The sequence below is a fragment of the Ascaphus truei genome, chromosome 3, assembly GCF_040206685.1.
Source record: "Ascaphus truei isolate aAscTru1 chromosome 3, aAscTru1.hap1, whole genome shotgun sequence".
Taxonomy (NCBI): Eukaryota; Metazoa; Chordata; class Amphibia; order Anura; family Ascaphidae; genus Ascaphus; species Ascaphus truei.
Genome location: NC_134485.1, coordinates 34,222,119 through 34,240,096, shown reverse-complemented (window position 1 = coordinate 34,240,096; position 17,978 = coordinate 34,222,119). Strand labels below are relative to the sequence as shown.

General features: G+C 37.0%; 1 protein-coding gene across 1 annotated transcript in view; it reads right to left on the bottom strand.

Moving 5' to 3' along the window:
• Positions 1-212: 212 nt before the first annotated feature.
• The window catches only part of ADAMTS5 (ADAM metallopeptidase with thrombospondin type 1 motif 5), a 64,410-nt gene continuing 46,644 nt past the window's right edge, over positions 213-17,978 (bottom strand). The window contains exons 5-8 of the mRNA XM_075593932.1: positions 17,216-17,399; positions 15,709-15,884; positions 12,980-13,155; positions 213-6,717 (exon numbers count right to left, since the gene is read on the bottom strand). Coding sequence (XP_075450047.1) covers positions 6,156-6,717; positions 12,980-13,155; positions 15,709-15,884; positions 17,216-17,399 — 1,098 coding nt within the window. The 3' untranslated portion in view covers positions 213-6,155. The remainder of the gene's footprint in view (positions 6,718-12,979; positions 13,156-15,708; positions 15,885-17,215; positions 17,400-17,978) is intronic.

Sequence of the window (17,978 nt, the reverse complement as noted above, 5' to 3'; positions counted from 1 at the left end):
CTTCCCGTTAACATGTCAATTAATAACCAAAGGATTCTCTTCATCACAGCTCTGCACTTGTCTGAACCTTCCTGTCACTTGCCTCTCTTGATTCCTCATGACTGGACTTTTTCTCATTCCACACTTCTGGAATGCTGCTCCTCTCCCTGTCCTCCAAGTGCGTTTATATTTTAACCATCGGTGGAAAGAACATACACATCACATATATTGAATTCATAATGTACTACATCTTTATTTCTTTCACTGAAACAACAAAACCAAGTGTCAATGTTACACTTTATAAATGAAACATTGTGGTTTTTAAAAACATGGCATTTACTTTAAACTTGTTACATTGATGACACTATACAGTACATTTCTCCTACAGTTCTCAATTATTGTGTGGTGCAAAATACTGCACCTATACAGGGCCATAGTTGCTAAGTGGTGATAGGACCTAAGATACCTTGGGTCCATTCATGTGAATGGCCTGCAATGCATCTTATGATTCAGCACAGCTTAGTAAATATGGGCCAACATGTAAAATTATGCAATAATCGTATATCACTTTTAAACATACTTCAAAACACATTGTACTAAAAGGTCTTCCATTGTATGGTTGGTAGCATATGATAGCATGTGCCAAGTGTATTTCAGTGTCTGCAAGAAGAAAGTTATTCATTGACTATTCAAGTGTAATTATTTGGAATATAAGGCATTTCAACACCTTCCTACTTAATCTTGATATGTTAAAAAAAATGCATTTAACTTCCCCATCTTATTCAGCAACAAGAATTAAAGCAACAGTCCCACTTAACAACATCTGTTGCAGGAGTGGCCAACTCCAGTTCTCAACGGCCACCTACAGGTCAGGTATTAGAGATATCCCTGCTTCAGCACAAGTGGCTCAGTCAAAGCTGCTTAAGCAGTCTTTGACTGAGCCGCTGATTGAGCCACCTGTGCTGAAGCAGGGATATCCCTAATACCTAACCTGTTGGTGGCCCTTAAGGACTGGAGTTGGCAACTCCTGATCTATTAGATTTCAATAAAGCAACAATGCTCAGCCTTGCAACACCTTCTTTACCATTCATACATTGTTTCATAGTTGGAGACAATTATAGGGGTTTAGTTTATCTTGGAGAAATTAGAGACTTTATAATAACAATATATAATGTGATATACAGTGCTGATTAGGCGTTAGGGCATTGTAATTAGCAGAGCAAAAACATTTTGCAATAATTCCAAATGTGGGTCAATCTGGGCTTATTTATAAAACCCTTTGTAAAAAAAATCCCAATTTAACATGACCAATAAAAAATGTCAACAAATAATATTCCCCCAAACACTATTGTTTTTTTTTCCATTTAGACTAAAATCTGCATAACAGCAAATCAAATGCCATTTTGTTTAAAGAGACATTTTTGGTACACATAAGTGGGGCTAGTGCTTCACGAGAGCCAACAAAACAATTGTAATTTCCTGATGTTTGTAAATGCCCGAGCTAGAAAGGTTAGAATTCCTTTATGTTCCTTTGCATTAGCATTGGCTCAAATTTGCATGTTCACATTTAGTAGACGTATTAATAAATTGTGTATGTATTAGAACTAATTCTGAACTAAGGAACTTGTTTTAATGTCTGAATACTGATCATGTATATACTGTATGTGCACATGAATACTGGTAATGGGAACACACACATATACAAATCATTGATAACAAATTAGACACGACACGTAGTGAAATTAATGCAAATGTGTTATGCTTAGAAATGAGAGCAATGAATAATGATAAATATATACTGTACTGTTTTAATAAAATATAGCAAAATCATAAACCTCTGAAGGAATATTTGGCTTATGTTAGAAATATTAATCTAAGTAGTATCTATTAATCTATTACCTTCTTTATAACAAATATATCCCACATAATTCATTGCCTGAAGTTACAAATATAATTTGTTTGTCGGGAAGAAAAGACATCTATATGCATAATAAAAAATACATAAAAGGACCACTGATTTTCAGTGTAAATATACTGTTAAAGTACTTTATTGTTGATTACTGTACATTCTTGAGAAGTGGTGGTAACAAATGGTAGACAGACATCTATAATTTCCGTTTAAACTCTACTGTCATATGGAACATTTCATGCTAACCAACAGTATAGACAGTCAGAGTACAATCAGATTTCAGAACTTTCTTTTGCAGTTTGTAATAATGTGGGGTTGACAAAATAATTTAGTCTGTGTTTTTTAGGGGGATCTGTTTGTGTAAGACAGAATTATAAAAAGAAAAGCTAAGAGAACTATTAAAGGTTATGTTGAACAAGACAAAGGTAGTGTAACATTCCGGTCAAATATACAAATATACAAATAAACATACAGGGAAATGTATAAACAAAACCTTTGAATGGAATTTAGTTTTAAGTACCTAATGAAGGACAAGGCAAGTCCATGAATGTTTCTCAATTTAAATAGTAGTTACACAAATGAAAAAGTATCACAAACAGATGTGTTGATACATTTTGTTCTATGCCATTTCTTTTTAAAAGAGAAAAATGAGAAAATAACCTAATAGTTCATGAAGAGAATTCAAGCTAAGACATTCAAAGTAAAAAGTGGACATTATGGTCAAAGTTATTGCATGAATGCATTTTGTACAGATGTAGAATTTATGGTTATGCATACACTGGCTGCCCCAAAGTTCTCATATGCCTTTAGTTATTTTAATGCCAGATTGATTATAAGGATTACATTTACAAATACTCTCAAGCCTTGATTAACTCCCGAGGGAGCTATCGATTAATTTTGTGATTCAAAAAAATAAATAAAAGACGAATACTGTTTAACAAAACAATGAGAAGATATTCTTAATATCTTAATATAGTATAGCAATGGAAACAATGAAAATGCCTTTTGGAACAGCCCTGCCTTCAGAAATTTGATCGAGTGTGATTTAAGCCTTAATTTAACCTGAACGTCTTAACAACTACATACATAAAAACAATATGTTTAGCAGTGTGCGTAGACCATTAACCGTCATATATAGAGCCATGTTTACCACTTCTTTTGAAAGGGAAAACAAAGCTAGTGTCAGAATATAGCTATGTAAAGAGAATATATATTATATACAGTATATATATATATTTTTTTTTTCATATGGAAAGCTTTCTATAAAACATATAAAAACAACCAGTGCTGCACATTATGTAAACTCACAAAGTATACTTTCAACACACACAAGAAGCATAAATAAAAAAGGACAAAAGCAAAACATGTTAAATACAGAGAAACTTGTACAATAGGTATTTGTGTTAAATAAAAATAAATAAGAAACATTACAACGGTTCACATACCTTCTCGTACAAACAATAAATTATTTTCTTCAGTGCTGTATAGCATTTATTTTATCGTGTAAATTCCTTAAAAAATAGTTTTTCCGTTAGTAAAAGATGTTTCCACATAGAGACTTTAGTAATAAAGGGTACATTCAGCAGAGGGTCAACACCCTATGCTCAATGCATTGAGTGCTGGAGCAACCTACAGTGCATTCCATACAAACAGGTCGCAGTCTCACTGCTTGTTAACATGTAGAGGAAATTCTTACTATTCTCTTCTATATACTATTCCTAATAATCCAGTATTTTTTTTTTTTTTTTAGTGTTTTCAGCAGAAACAAATTTTAAAAATGGGATACTCACACTATTCACGTCCGTAGTAATAATGTATATGTAAGTGTCCTAAAAATAATTCCCTTTTAATGCAAATATGTAATCTGCATATTATCTATAGTCACACAGCCCCATACTATAAACATTATACAAAATATAGTCATTGTATTACATCATTTTGAATGGAAACAATCCAGTGACATAAGAAAACACTCACATAGGCATGTGAGGAAATGGCTATATATTTTTTTCGTTCGCCAAAAAATGTATCAGACTGAACTTTTAACTGTGGCCTGCATGATGTTAAAAAAAAAGTAATTTGTTCACATAGATTGCACTACAACACTTGGAATATGCCGACATTGTTTCATCAAAAGCAGCAATTCCCTCGTTTTTATTTTTATATAGCTTCAGGAACTGTGGGTCCTGCTCATGTGTTTAGCTACTTTGTTGTCACTGAGCCAATTGACATTGATGGGATCATTGTATGAACAAGTACATTAGTGACAGTGGCCATTCAATAATGCTGCCATATTATTATCCCCAATGTAACCATAAACAATATGTATCTACCTTTTGGAATGGGTGTGGTCCATTAGTATACAACCTGTATAGTCAGGGATGTCTTTTGACTCAGAAAACTTCATACATGGGTACTGTTGCCTTACCATGGGATGTAACTGGCTGATTTGGTAAAGTGGAGAGATATGGGAAAATCTGTATGAAAGGGGAAGGCAATGTCCCCCAGAATTGGCCTTTAAATGCCTCTACAAGCAATACAAATATATGTGGGCCAAACAAGGTGCTAACTAAAACAGTTATACAACCGTTTCTGAAACTAAAATCCAATTTACTTAATACTAATCATTGTTTAATGTCATTGCAATGATGTAGTCTCACAATATGACCACTTTGGTCTTTCCAGGAAACCAAATGTTTTGGAGACACATTTAGTCCAAGTTTTCCCTTCCTATAGGTTCTCCGGGATGAGAATAAAAGGCTGTCAGCTGCTCCGTGCCAGTGAGCGTACTAGTGCGTTCCAAACCGCGTGAGAATTTTTGATTGACTTAATAGCTGTCAACTAGGAGAACTGCTGCTTTAAAAAGTTTTACAAATTAATACTATTTCTCCGTTATAGTTAAACTGAGAAACAAAGAGATTAAGTAATTTATTAATTATCACAAATAATGTCAAATGTTATATGGTAATTGAGCCCACAGAATTGTAGACCAAAAGTGGGATCCCCAATTTGTACCCTGCAGTTCTTCCTTTTCCCCTTTGGTTTATTAGCATCTATTTTTGCTGACGAATCTACAACACATTTCAAAGGAGGTAAAATCAATCATTATGCGGAATGATTTGCTCTCTATGTGAAAACAGACTTTTTTCAGTTTATTGTATTTTCGTCTGTATTGTATTTTCAGACCCTAATCTGTTTGGATATATTGGTTATTCAGTGATTGTGTTTAAAAGGTGTAGGTTCAGTTTAGAATAGGAGCAACACCCACATTTTGTACTTCATAATCAACTTATGACAATACAGGACTGTCTCTGGAAAAGCAAATAGCAATATTGAATAAAATAAAAAATACAGTACTGTACTTCAGCCAAAAGGGCTTGTAATGCTTGGTGTGCAATGCATTCAAGCCTATATGGAGCTAAAGGGGTTAAACGGCTTGTTCTTTTCTCATTACCACAACATTTTTACAGGATAAAAACTTTAGAAGTACAAGCCAATATATCAGAGTGAGCAGAACATTAGACATCTTACAGTCATCCTTTGATTGCTTTTGTTCTTAAATCAAAACTTGGATGCCTCCTTTCATATTTGTTTTTTTTTAAAAGAAGCAGCTGTGTACCTTTAACTTAGGTTGTTACATTTTTGAGAAAATGTTCTACAGAGAAGGCATCACATTTTCTAAAATGAAAATCTGCTGTCACATATTGTCAATCTGTCTGGAAAAATAAGTATTCTGTTAATGAACAGCAGGAAGCTCTTGTTTTCCAGTAAATATCTACAGCCGTTTCTGAAACAAATGGAAAAGCTCAGAACAGCTGCAGAACTACTTTGGTCAATCACTGTGCTTAAATAAAGAAGCAAGTGATATAAAGTGACATACCAAATGACACATATTTACAAACACCAGAAGTATAAGCTACTACATGCCATCAGCAAGTACAATTTGACAGATGCTCCTCAAGGCTTTCTTTACCAGAGGTAGGTTACACAAAGGAGACCATAATGAAACCTTCAAATATCCCAGGAACCTCCATTATTTGATTTCTTGCAATATTCTTCTTGACTTTGAGGGTTTGTAACAAAGTTTGTTGCTTTATGCAACACACATGTTTAATTCTAATATCATCCAAGAATGTCTTCATTTCATCCCAAAATACAGCCCTTCGGATGTTTTGGTCGAACTTCAACAAAGTCTTAGCCGACATCTGTCTTGCTAGATCTATTGTAATACAGTACTATCCCATTTAAGAAATTGCGACTCCTTTGGTTAACACTTCTTAAGCAAGCACTGCTTAAATGCCGATGGTCTCTGAGACAGAAGACATCCTTTAGCTAATTTCCCATGTCCATCTTGGCACTGAACAGTTCTGGTGTGCCAGCCGGTGTCGCATGTTCTAGAACAGGAAAGCCATGGTCCTGTCACCCACTGTGGCTGTGCAATCTTTGGAACCACATTGTTACTGTCACTTATGGTGTTTGTGGTTGGAAGTTGTTTTTTGGGTACAAAGAAACTATAACGCACATCAATTGGTTTACTTGGGTCTGTTGCAAGAATCTGTACTATTAACACTTCCTTTGTAGCCGAATGCCCCATTGTATGCAACATATCGTCTATGTGACTCCAGCCACTATAGTTCATGACGGTTCCATTCATTTCAATGATGGTTTCTGAGGTGGATATCATATATTTTCCATTTATTACATAGGCCCCTGTTTTCCTTTTTAATGCTAAGTAAGCAGTGAACCTAGTCTGGTCTTTGCTCTTGTATTGCCGCACTCTTATATGGGTGGCTCCTTCTGGAATCTTGACAATATCTGTGTAGCCTTTACTAAAAAACAAAAGTTACGGATGCGTGTTACTGATTATGCAGGATCAAAAACATTATTTTATGCAAAACACCACGATAATAATATACCTATGGTAAGCTGTGCAATTAAACATGTAAAATGAAAAGATACTATTAACTGTTAAGTTGACAAGGGCAAAAAATATATAGATAAGCTACAAGTCAAATTTCAGATCTTTCTTTTGCAGTTCATAATATCTTAAACATTTTCTACCTGGAGGTTTCCCCTACCTTTATAAACTCATTATCACCAAATTCACCCCTTTCTTTCACATAGTTTCTTTGTATGATGGGTACTACTGAATTTCAATTTTCTCGTATATTCCATTCCCCCCAAATGAGTGAAGCTCCTAAGACATAATAAGTTCTTTTTTTCTTTTGTCTAATAGGCATTTTATAGTTATAGTAAACGGCATACGTTTTACCAGGACTGTGAAGCAGAGTGCTACAAAGCATAAACAGATATTGTTTATAGTCTAATTTACGTGCTTTCCAGCATACAGAACATAAAGTACAAAGGACTCTGGGCCATCCCTTAAGGTTGGAGGAAAGGAGATTTCACCAGCAACAAAGGAAAGGCTTCTTTACAGTAAGGGCAGTTAAAATGTGGAATTCATTACCCACGGAGACTGATGGCAGATACAATAGATTTGTTCAAAAAAAGTTTGGACATCTTTTTAGAAAGTACTGTATACAGGGATATACCAAATAAGTATACATGGGAAGGAGGATGTTGATGCAGGGATTAATCCGATTGCCAATTCTTGGAGTCAGGAAGGAATTTATTTTTCCCCTTATGAGATAGAATTGGTTTTTTGTTTGCCTTCCTCTGAATCAATAAGTAGGTATAGATATAGGATAAAGTATCTGTTGTCTAAATTTAGCATAGATTGAAATTGATGGACGTACGTCTTTTTTCAACCTCATCTACTATGTAACTATGTAACTATGTAAAGCTACAACAATCACCTAGATCTGAAAAACTACTATTTGACTAATAAAAGCTTTGAGTACTAAGGAATGTTTTTAATGATAAACTTTGATTTTTATAATTTACGAAGAACAGCTTCTAAACATTACAGCTAGTTCTTATTCTAATAGATTACTTCATAGCCATTTTTCTTGTAGGCAATTGTTGTTGAGCGATTTTAATTTTCCCATTCTACAATCAATATGATAAACACTTATGGGGATATGTATAAAAGTCTCTTGGTTGCAAAACTGGGGCAAAACTAAATGTGAATGGTGCCAGATTTATCAAAGGATAAGGGTCCATATGATACAATAGGATTCTTTCCTATGATAAATATGGTTTGATTTAATTTCTCCGGTGTTGCCCCAGTTTTGCAGCTGGGAAACTGACATATAACTCATTTTCGGGGTAACTAATCAAAGTCTCCTAACTGCAAAACTGGGGAAAAATCTGCATCAAACTTATTAAGGAAATGTCTGTCAATTAAAAGCAACAAGTTATTTTTCTTTGACAAATCTGATGCAGCATTTTTGCACTAGTCTTGCCCAGTTTTTTGTTTTAGCCAGAAAAAGTTTATAGATAACCCTAAATGGGGTAAATGTATCAAGGCAAAAGTTGTGCAATTTCTGGAGCAAAAAGGGTGCAATTTATTTTACCCAGATTTGCCCCTTTTTGCCTTTAAACATAGGCCGGGATTTCAACATCTCTGATAAGGGATATAAGAGTTTGATCTCATGTTCACTTCCATTGACATGATTTGTAGTTAATGCAGGATCAAGCTCTAAAACCTGTTGTTGGAGTTTAATGAATTACCCCCATATACCCCAATGATTGAGAGGAAAGTACTAAGACAAATATATAGTGAACAAAATAGAATTGTTCTGGTAAAATTCCATAAGGGTCCAACAATGACATAGCAATACAAAGCAATACACATCCTCTCCTCTTGATTAGATAGCAAAGTAACATTCATGCATCTCCTGGCCTGCTGAGGTTTCTAATATTTCATTGCCCTGAAAGAGATCTGCATGACCCTCTGGAGACAAATGAGCTAATATTTCCGTACGCTATGTAATCTTTAGAAATCAAATCTTCCCATTCTCCTCTTGTCAAAAGTAATTATGTGTGGCATAAAAAAACGTTTAAAAAAAAAAGAGTAAGCAAAGCAAGATTATGTAATGTCCAAATGTATGAAACTAAAAACAAAGAACTGTCTGTACTGTAAAAGGCAAATAGTGTGATTAATTCTGAAGTCAGTTTGGATTCTGTAACCAGGGCTATTGTTCCGGGTGGGTCACAATGCACAGATGAGGTATGTATCTAATCTACTCTCTAGTGCAGACATCACCAAAGAAGCACAATGATCAAATCCTCTTTCATTAAAGCAACTGAACACACTTGTAATGATGCAGTTCCACTTGGTAACATTTGATTGAGGTTCATGAAACCTTTGTCGCTGCAATTTTCCTTTTCTGCGTTTAGTTATTATTTACCCTCAAAGAAATCATTATGGACGTAATATGGCAAAATACTTGCTTCAATTTTTTTTTTAAGGAGGACGCGCTACCAGATATGGTAAATAAATACATTTTCATTGGAGAATGTATTTTTGTAAATATGATTGTGTTTCTTTTCTAGTACAAACCAGGAAAAAATATCATTGATTGGTGTGTTGCGTTTTCTGTGGGGATAATTTTAATGTTTAGAGTTTGAAAAATAGTACAAAGTTGTTACATGCTGTGGTTGAGTATACTTTATTTCGGATTTAATTCTATGTGGGACTATACCACTCAGTGTTAGACAGACATACGGAACATGGCTCCATAATGTAGTTGATGTATTAACAAGCAATCCATTGTTTATCTAGTACTTTCATATAAAGCTTCCGTTGTGCAGCGGAAGTGTACCCAATTTACTCACAAATTTATCCTAATCCTCCTGGGAGAAAGCTTGGATAATTTGCCTTTTAACAAGCATTTACTTTTACTTTGTAAAAATAATAACATTCACTTATTTGCATCTGCTTTATAACTTCCAGCTCATAGATCCTTGCATTGCTGTTAATTATCATTTTAGACACGACATTAATGCACAGTGAAATTTAATACAAATGCTTTCCAAAGGCACATCTTCATGTTCAAAACGTTATCCATCTCCCTCAAAAATGAATATGCAGCAATAAGAAACGTTTCTTTTTAACTGTATTCTAACCATTGGAAGGCTCTTCTACTTATAAAATGTATATGCTGTACAAGATATACTTCTAGGTGTCAGATTTTGGAAAAACATGCATAAATCTCCCAGATGTAACCCCTTAAGCATGTCACTTGCATTAATTTGCTTTGGTCGTAAGAGGGATTGCTTCGTTCAAGCTAATTTTCTTTAGAGAAGACTAGCCCAGCAGATAAAAGCCAGCTCTGAAATGTTGATGCAGTGTTTCCTGTTCAAGTTGTCCTCTAATTTAATAACAATAATAATAAATAGGAGAGTCCAATCTGATAGTTATTATTCATTTCTATTTGAATAGGCCTAAAGTACTTTGCTGTTTGGCTGTGCTGCTCAGCAGATGTACATTCTGGCACTGGGGTGTGCATACACTGCAACATAAACAGAGCCATAACTTACTGTATGATGTGATCCATTTAATGACATTAAAAGAATGTAATTTCTGCGGGACCAACAGAGAAAGGGTTAGAGCAGTGGCTTTCTTTCACCACATTAGGCCTACCAGAGCACAACCCCCAGTTTTACATATGGAAATCTCCCTTCTGTGACGGTCCCTGTTCTTTCCACCATAGTTTCTGAAATGTGGATAACAAAGTCTAATCTTATCAGCATTGAGAACGGGACTCATATCAACATTCCTGTTTGATGTTGTTGGCAATCATGTTCCTTGCAGCTATATTATTCTTCCTTCTACTGTAGTAACACAGGGCACAGTGACAGTGGAACTGGAATCTTCTGGAGGTAAGACTGGTGTGGTTATGCTGCATGAGACCCCTCCGCTTCATTCAGAAAGTGTACAAAACACAAAGTTTTTTTGTTTTTTTTGGTAAGTTTAATTTGTTTGTATATTTTCGGTTTAATTTTCCTTTACGGTGGAACCATAGAGGGTCTGGGAAGTTGAACCACAGTTGTTTAAAGAAAAGCTCTGCCGTTAAAGAGCTAACTGTTTTACTGTCAGTAATGTCTGTAAGAAATGTGAGGAATATATTTCATTTTATTACATTTAACACTAATCATTACACACACAAAAATATAATTAGGCCCAGACCCACAAAACGGTGTTAAGCTTTAGCACACCTCAGGTCCTATTCCTATGAATGGGGGTAAAGGCATACTAAATCTTAGCACCCTTTTGAGGATCTGGGTTTTTATAGTTGTACTTTTTTTGTCCCATTTGTGTCAAAGTACCAAGAAATTTGACCCAGATCCATAAGAGAGTACTAATCTTTAGCATGACTTTACTCTCATTCATTAAAGCTTGGCACCGTTTTGGGGATATGGCCTTTGGGGGCTAAAGTATGTATTATATCAAGGAGCAAAGTTGACCCAAAACCAGTCTTGTTTCATTGTGTTTCTTTATGAGGTACCTTTCTCCAACTTTGTCCTCTGTGTGTTGTTTCAATTTGAGTGTTAACATGAGGTGTTAGGGAGGAGGACTTAGATGCACATATAATGAGATTACAAAACTTCCCTGACTAACATACTGTGTGAAATGTAAGGAACTCTTACATTTGAAGCAACCCCGTGATAATATGGTGCATCATTGTGGTAATTACAGATGTGTTAACCCAGTGGTGCTCAAATGCAGCCCTCAAGACCCCCCACCAGGTCAGGTTTTCAGTTGAAGACTGAGCCTCTGATTGAGCCACCTGTGCTGAAGCAGGGATATCCTGAAAACCTGACCTGTTGGAGGGGCTCGAGGACTGGAGTTGAGCGCCCCTGTTTTTGCTGCTGAGATTTGCTTCGTGCCAGGCTCTATCAAACTTGCCCAAACAAGTTTACATCAGTTTCGATCAAACTTCTGGCTGCGAAAGCTCTAGCAAAGCAGCCCACATTTGTAAAAAATCACTATTTTGCTTAGCAAAATAGCAACACCGTGCCTTTTGAAAAAAAAAATATATATTTTAAAGTTTGATGAAATGTAGAAAGAAAAACTAATCGAAATTCATGGAACATGCAATGCCCATTCACTTTTAGTGTTTTTAAGCAAAATTGTTGGATTGAAGCAAATGTTTTTGCCTGAGCACGTTCAACGTTTTGCATATCTCTAATGGATCAACATAAACATGTATTGCACATTAAGTGACATTTAACCATGCATTATTTAGCAGTCACTCACTTGGTATTGTTACAATAAATATTTATTTCCCTTAAAATACGTGGAATTAGTTGTGTTTATATTAAAATGCTGTACACAGATTTGCTTTCTGTCATCAAGCCAATCTTCAGTTGTTATTGTTTGTTCAGGAAAATGCTATAATATAAATGCTGATTATGCACATTAAAGCAAAAGTCCACCAATATGAACACTGACATGCATTTCTTATCCAATTCAATGACAGATGTATAGTATGTACAACTTGCTTTCTTATGACTAGAGATGGGCGAATTTGGATCCGCAGCGGATCAGTCGGTTCCTTTGGTCCACGGATTTTAGCGGATCAATCTCAAAAAAGGCCGACGCGCGCTTTGCAGATTTTTTTTATTATTATTGCCAATACACTCCATGGATTGCACAATACGTTGACGGAGTGGCAGAATCCGCAGAGTGGATTCTACAAATCCGTCAACGAGTGGTATCCAATGGCGATTTTAGTTGAATCCGCGCGGATTAAAACCCTACCAAATCCGTTTGCGGATTTTACATCGCGAAACGGATTTTGGTGGGAGAATGCGAGAAAATCCGGGAAATGGATTTGGGCAGATTCGCCCATCACTACTTACGACTGATTTTGTTTTGCAGTTTTCACTTAATTGTACCATTATTGCGAAAAGTCTACATTTCTTGGGAAGGCAAGAAAATATACTTAGGTGCAGATGTGCGAACATCTCCAAAATTGCTTTGTGAACTATTAGGGAAAAACTATCGACTTTCTCCCACTTTACAACATTTTTCGAGTAAAAATCTTGTCAAATTTTCCCTGATTTTGAAATTCAGCACAAACAAAAAACAAAGTTACTGTAACAAAACACTGCTGTGTAAAAGTATTATCCTATGTACAATTTCTGTCCACCACAACCTAGATTTCATGGAAAGCTTAGTACCTTTTAGTAGTGTAGGTGCCCATAACTTTGGTGCAGCTGGAGTTGTCGCCTCCGCAGACACCGCATTTGTCAAACTGGAGCTTGGAGCCGATAATGCCATCACAGCCAGTGCGCACACATTTACCCCTTACACAGATGGAGTTGCTGTAAGGTCTACATTCGGTGCCATCAGTAACCTATGGGGTTAACAGGAAGATGGGAAACTTTGTGAAAAAGCAAAGCAAAAAAAGTTATTTATATTCCTTCCATGCATATACATAATTGCCGTGGAGAGCAGTCTTATTCAAAACGCAATGGCTCATGCCTTTAAAAAGCATGTTGAGATGTAGAAAGCAAGGTGACATTTATTTTCTGAATAAAATCATAAAAAAGAACTCTTACTATAATTCTGACATTTCAGTCTGATTCTCTTTAATGCAGCAAATCACGCCATTTAATTATTCGTATGCACTTTAGGAGACCTTTCCTTGCCGTTATTTTAATATTCTAATGCTCTTTTCAGGAGATCTAAGTGTTTGAAATATTAAGTACGAGGGAAGTTAAAATGAAGCTCCCACTAGAGCCCAGTTCAGATTGAAGGTTATCAAAGTAACCTCGGAAGCTAGAGATTTAACAAAAAAACATGATTTTTAACACTCATCTTTATTTATTTGGTTGTTTTTTTTAGTTTTGTTTTTAGAAAGGAGCAACACATATTCAGGGGACAAGATACTGGTCTAACAGTATAGGGCCTATTCTGGCAAAGTGTGACAAACCGCTTCTAAAGTGCTCTCTAGAAGCGGATTGGCATGCTTTACTATTCTGTAAACCCTTATCGCATGTCCAAATCGTGTGTAAACGGCTTTTTTAGAAGCGGGTTCACTCCTGCTCTGACAATCCCATCAGTTTGTCAGAAAAAGAATCAAACTCCCATTTTATGCACACACCTGTATTTTAGTAGCTCCGTTATGCAAACCGCTTCTAACAAATCCCATTTTTTTAACACCACTTAAAGAGTGGCGAGATTGGTATTGCAAGTGTAGCCATGTATCCTCTTGAATACTAATCTGCCGTGCCAATCACATAAGCCCTGGTACCAGTGCAGGCAGTGTTAGGGTTAATCTGGGTTTTCCCCTGCAGTAAGCATCTTCCCTTAGTGACAGGGGGGCTGAGCCTAGGGCCAGTGTTCTACCCTATCAGGGGTTCAGACCTAAGACCTTCACCCTGGGTACAAAAGGAGCCTAAATGTAGTGGTTGTGGATCTGGTACCTGGAGAGTTCAGAGTGTTGGAGAGACCCTCTCCCTCAGGAGAGTGGGGTACTACCCCATATTCCACCAGGGAATAAAGGAGCTAAGATAGACCTTTGGGGCCTCAAGCTCCTTGGGTTGAGTCCAGGGACTCATGGAAGAAGTGTACCTGATGTACACTGATGAACAATAAAGATCTGTTCCTCTTTTATACTCCAGCTTGAAAGTGCAGTTAATCAGGGGGAGCACCGGAGGGTTTTCCTGCAGGGACTGCACCCAGTGCCTTTGGGGCCTGCGAATAATAGAGGCGTTGCACAAAGAAAAGAACTGAGAAGAACCCTAAAGCATGTCCTGTTCATCTCCACTACCACAGGTGGACACTCAGTATCCTGTAAGCCTATCAGGTGAACAGCAGAACAAATCCTGGTAACAGTGAAATCTCCCAGTGGGTGAGGGAAAACCTGTTACACAAGTTATATCTACAGCCTGAAATATGGCTTTGGCTGAGAAAGCCAAATGCATAAATCAGACCGGGGATGGAGTTAGCACAACCTCAGGTCATTCCGCTTCTAAAGCAAGAACAATCTGTGCAGTTCGTCACTTTTTAGAAATGGTTTAGAAGAAGCAGTTTGCAATAGAGAATACCGTATTTTCTCACATTTCATTCCGCTACTTCTGCACATTCCAAGGCCCTATGAGTTAAACTCCTATAGGCTTCTGAAGGGAATTGCTGCTTTAAGATACAAATAGTTCTTTAGAATAATATTGTTGAATATGTGTACTCACGATTTATACAATTTACTGAACAAAATTGTCAATGTTTCGATCAAACACAGGCGTTCCTTATTCTTCTCAGTAAGGTTCACGTTGGAACGAAAGACTGACAGTTTTGTTCAAACAATTGTAAGCCCCCTTTCGGATTACAATGTTCACTTAGGAGTTTAAGGGTCTTAAGGGGTTAACACGATGTTCTTAGAACGTGTAACGCCCTCTCTTATCACATGATGCAGTGACTAGACAGAAACCTAGCCACACCCACCTTCTAGAACATTTTTTTTCCCCTGCCACCTGGTGTAGAATATTAAGTATAATTATAGCCACTCCCACTGTAGGCATGGTGACCTGTGATGTCACTAGTTTATATATATATATATATATATATAGCTGTAGAAGCTTCTAGGTTCAGGTTCTCAGGAGGAGACAGAGAGGGGGAATCACATTGTATATATTCAGCCTAGTTTAAGTGTGGCTACATGTGTCAGAATGTATGGTCACCTCTATTGTTTTTCTGTACCCAGAGATGAAGTGCATGAAATGCACTATTGGTGCATGAAATAGCTGGCCAATCCCTAGCTACAGTATGTTGGAAAAATTGCATAGCTGCGTAAGGTAAACCTACATATGTGTTCTTGATTCTTGTCTACAAGTATCCATGTGCATACTGTATGTGAAAGATTGACATAGATGCATTTTATAAAATAAAATTGACCTTATAAAATTACCTTTTGTGAAAAAACAACATAGTATCCTGTTCCTTTAGCTTGGCAGATAAGCTTGCACACATCTCCAGGCTGCACTCCTGCATACTTAGGGACCCACTCAACAAATGTTTTTACCCCTTTAGCATCCGATTGATAGCCGTTTCTTGCTTCACATTGCTGTTGCCGTAACGAGTTTGCTTAAGAAATAATAACAATGTTTAGAAGTGCTGTGTTGTTTCCACTTTCAATCATGATAATTTCCATGTCCCGTACTTTAGGCAGTGGTTTTCATTAATGCAACTCTAGAGTAACTAGTGGATTGAAAAGATTTATGAAATAATGAATGGGCAACACTAAATAATAATGTATTATTTTAAAGGATTCAGACATAAGTATATGGACAATGAAGAAAATTATAAATCTAACCATCAAGATTGAAGCAAACAAATTGTAGATGACGCTATTTTAGGGCGTTTCCATTGTTAACATATTTTGCTTGTTGTTGGTGTGCACTCCTTTCAAGGTCCATATATATTTATAAGAAGCCTCATCTCCAATGAATTTTATTATGCAGAAGTTTTTAGAAAAGGCAGAACTGCATCTAAATTGACATTTAATTCCCCCTGCCTCCCCCTGATTTGCATCCAAAACAAAACCAATCCATATGTATTTATACCCAGAGACATGGTTGTACGGCACTGCCATCCACTTCTTCACCTGCTGCCCTGTAAGCCTGCTAACATACTACCGGCATACCCCGGTTTAAGGACACTCACTTTAAGTACACTCACGAGTAAGGACATATCGCCCAATAGGTAAACGGCAGCTCACGCATGCGCCTGTCAGCACGCCCTGAACAGCAATACCGGCTCCCTACCTGTACCGAAGCTGTGCGCAAGCAGGGAGACTATAGAGCCTGTTACACATGCGTTATTTACATCAGTTATGCACGTATATGACGATTGCCGTACAGTACATGTATCGATAAGTGGGGAAAAGGTAGTGCTTCACTTTAAGTACATTTTCCCTTTACATACATGCTCCGGTCCCATTGCGTACGTTAATGCGGGGTTTGCCTGTACTTAGATTTTAGGTTCTGTGGTGGAGGGAGAAGGAGCGGCTCAGTGAGCAAAGACACTGACTGGCACTGAGTTTGAAGCAGGGGAACCTGGTTAAATTCTTGGTGTCGGCTCCTTGTGACCTTGGGCAAGTCACTTTATCTCCCTGTGCCTCAGGCACCAAAAAACATAGATTGTAAGCTCCACGGGGCAGGGACTGTGTCTGTAAAATGTCGCCGTATTGCGCTACGTAAAGCTAGAAGCACTATACAAGAACAAATTATTATTACAGGGTAGGGATCCCCTGTCGTATTGTTGACTTTTATGTTTGTTGCACTTATTGTATCATAATTGTGTCTGTTATTTTATAATAAGTTTGTAATGCTCTGCATACATTTGCTCTATATACAAATGACGCATATAGGAGTTTCACAACTTCTGTCAACAAATACAATTTTTCTCCTCCTTACCATTAGCTGGACATGGAATAACATTACAGGAACGATAGATGGCTCGCTTTCCTGTGCAGTATCGCCCACTGTTTCTTGGAGCAGGGTTATTGCAGTGGCGATAGGCAAACTGAACTCCTCCACCGCATGTTCGAGAACATTGTCCCCAAGGACCCCATGAGCCCCAGTTACCATGACTAGAAACCTGCAATGTACAGACAATCTTTATGAGTAAATGCCCACTCATTTTTTAACAGATAAACATAAAAAGATATACATATATACATTTCATTCTCACTACCCATTTCTTCTCTCTGAGGTACAAGTTTGAAAGCAGATGTCTGTGGTACTTCAAGACTCTTAAGTGGGCAACCTCAAACAGTGGGTGGTGAGGTCTAGTTGGTAGATGCAAACAGGGACAATTTTGTGTGGTGGGTAATATTGCATGGTAATGATAGCAATAAGCATGATTGCAAGATTGAAAGAAGCCTATACACTGTAGAATGTAATGATTGGCTAAAGTAGTAGGAGGCAGGTACAGTAAGCTCATGGGACATCACTCTTGTCCTGATATTGAGTTGGCCAAAGTCTTAGCCTACAGCTATAAAGGTGGAATAGAGGGGCACATGTTCACAAGGATATTAACTGTCAGATGGAAGTGAGGAAATGCATGATTGATAACATAATAAAGCAAGCCAGATTGGGGTACTAATTATTATGGTCTGCCTGGCTGTTTGGTAGCTGTCAGCCACTGTGTGAAATTATTTGCAAAAGGAAGTTGTTT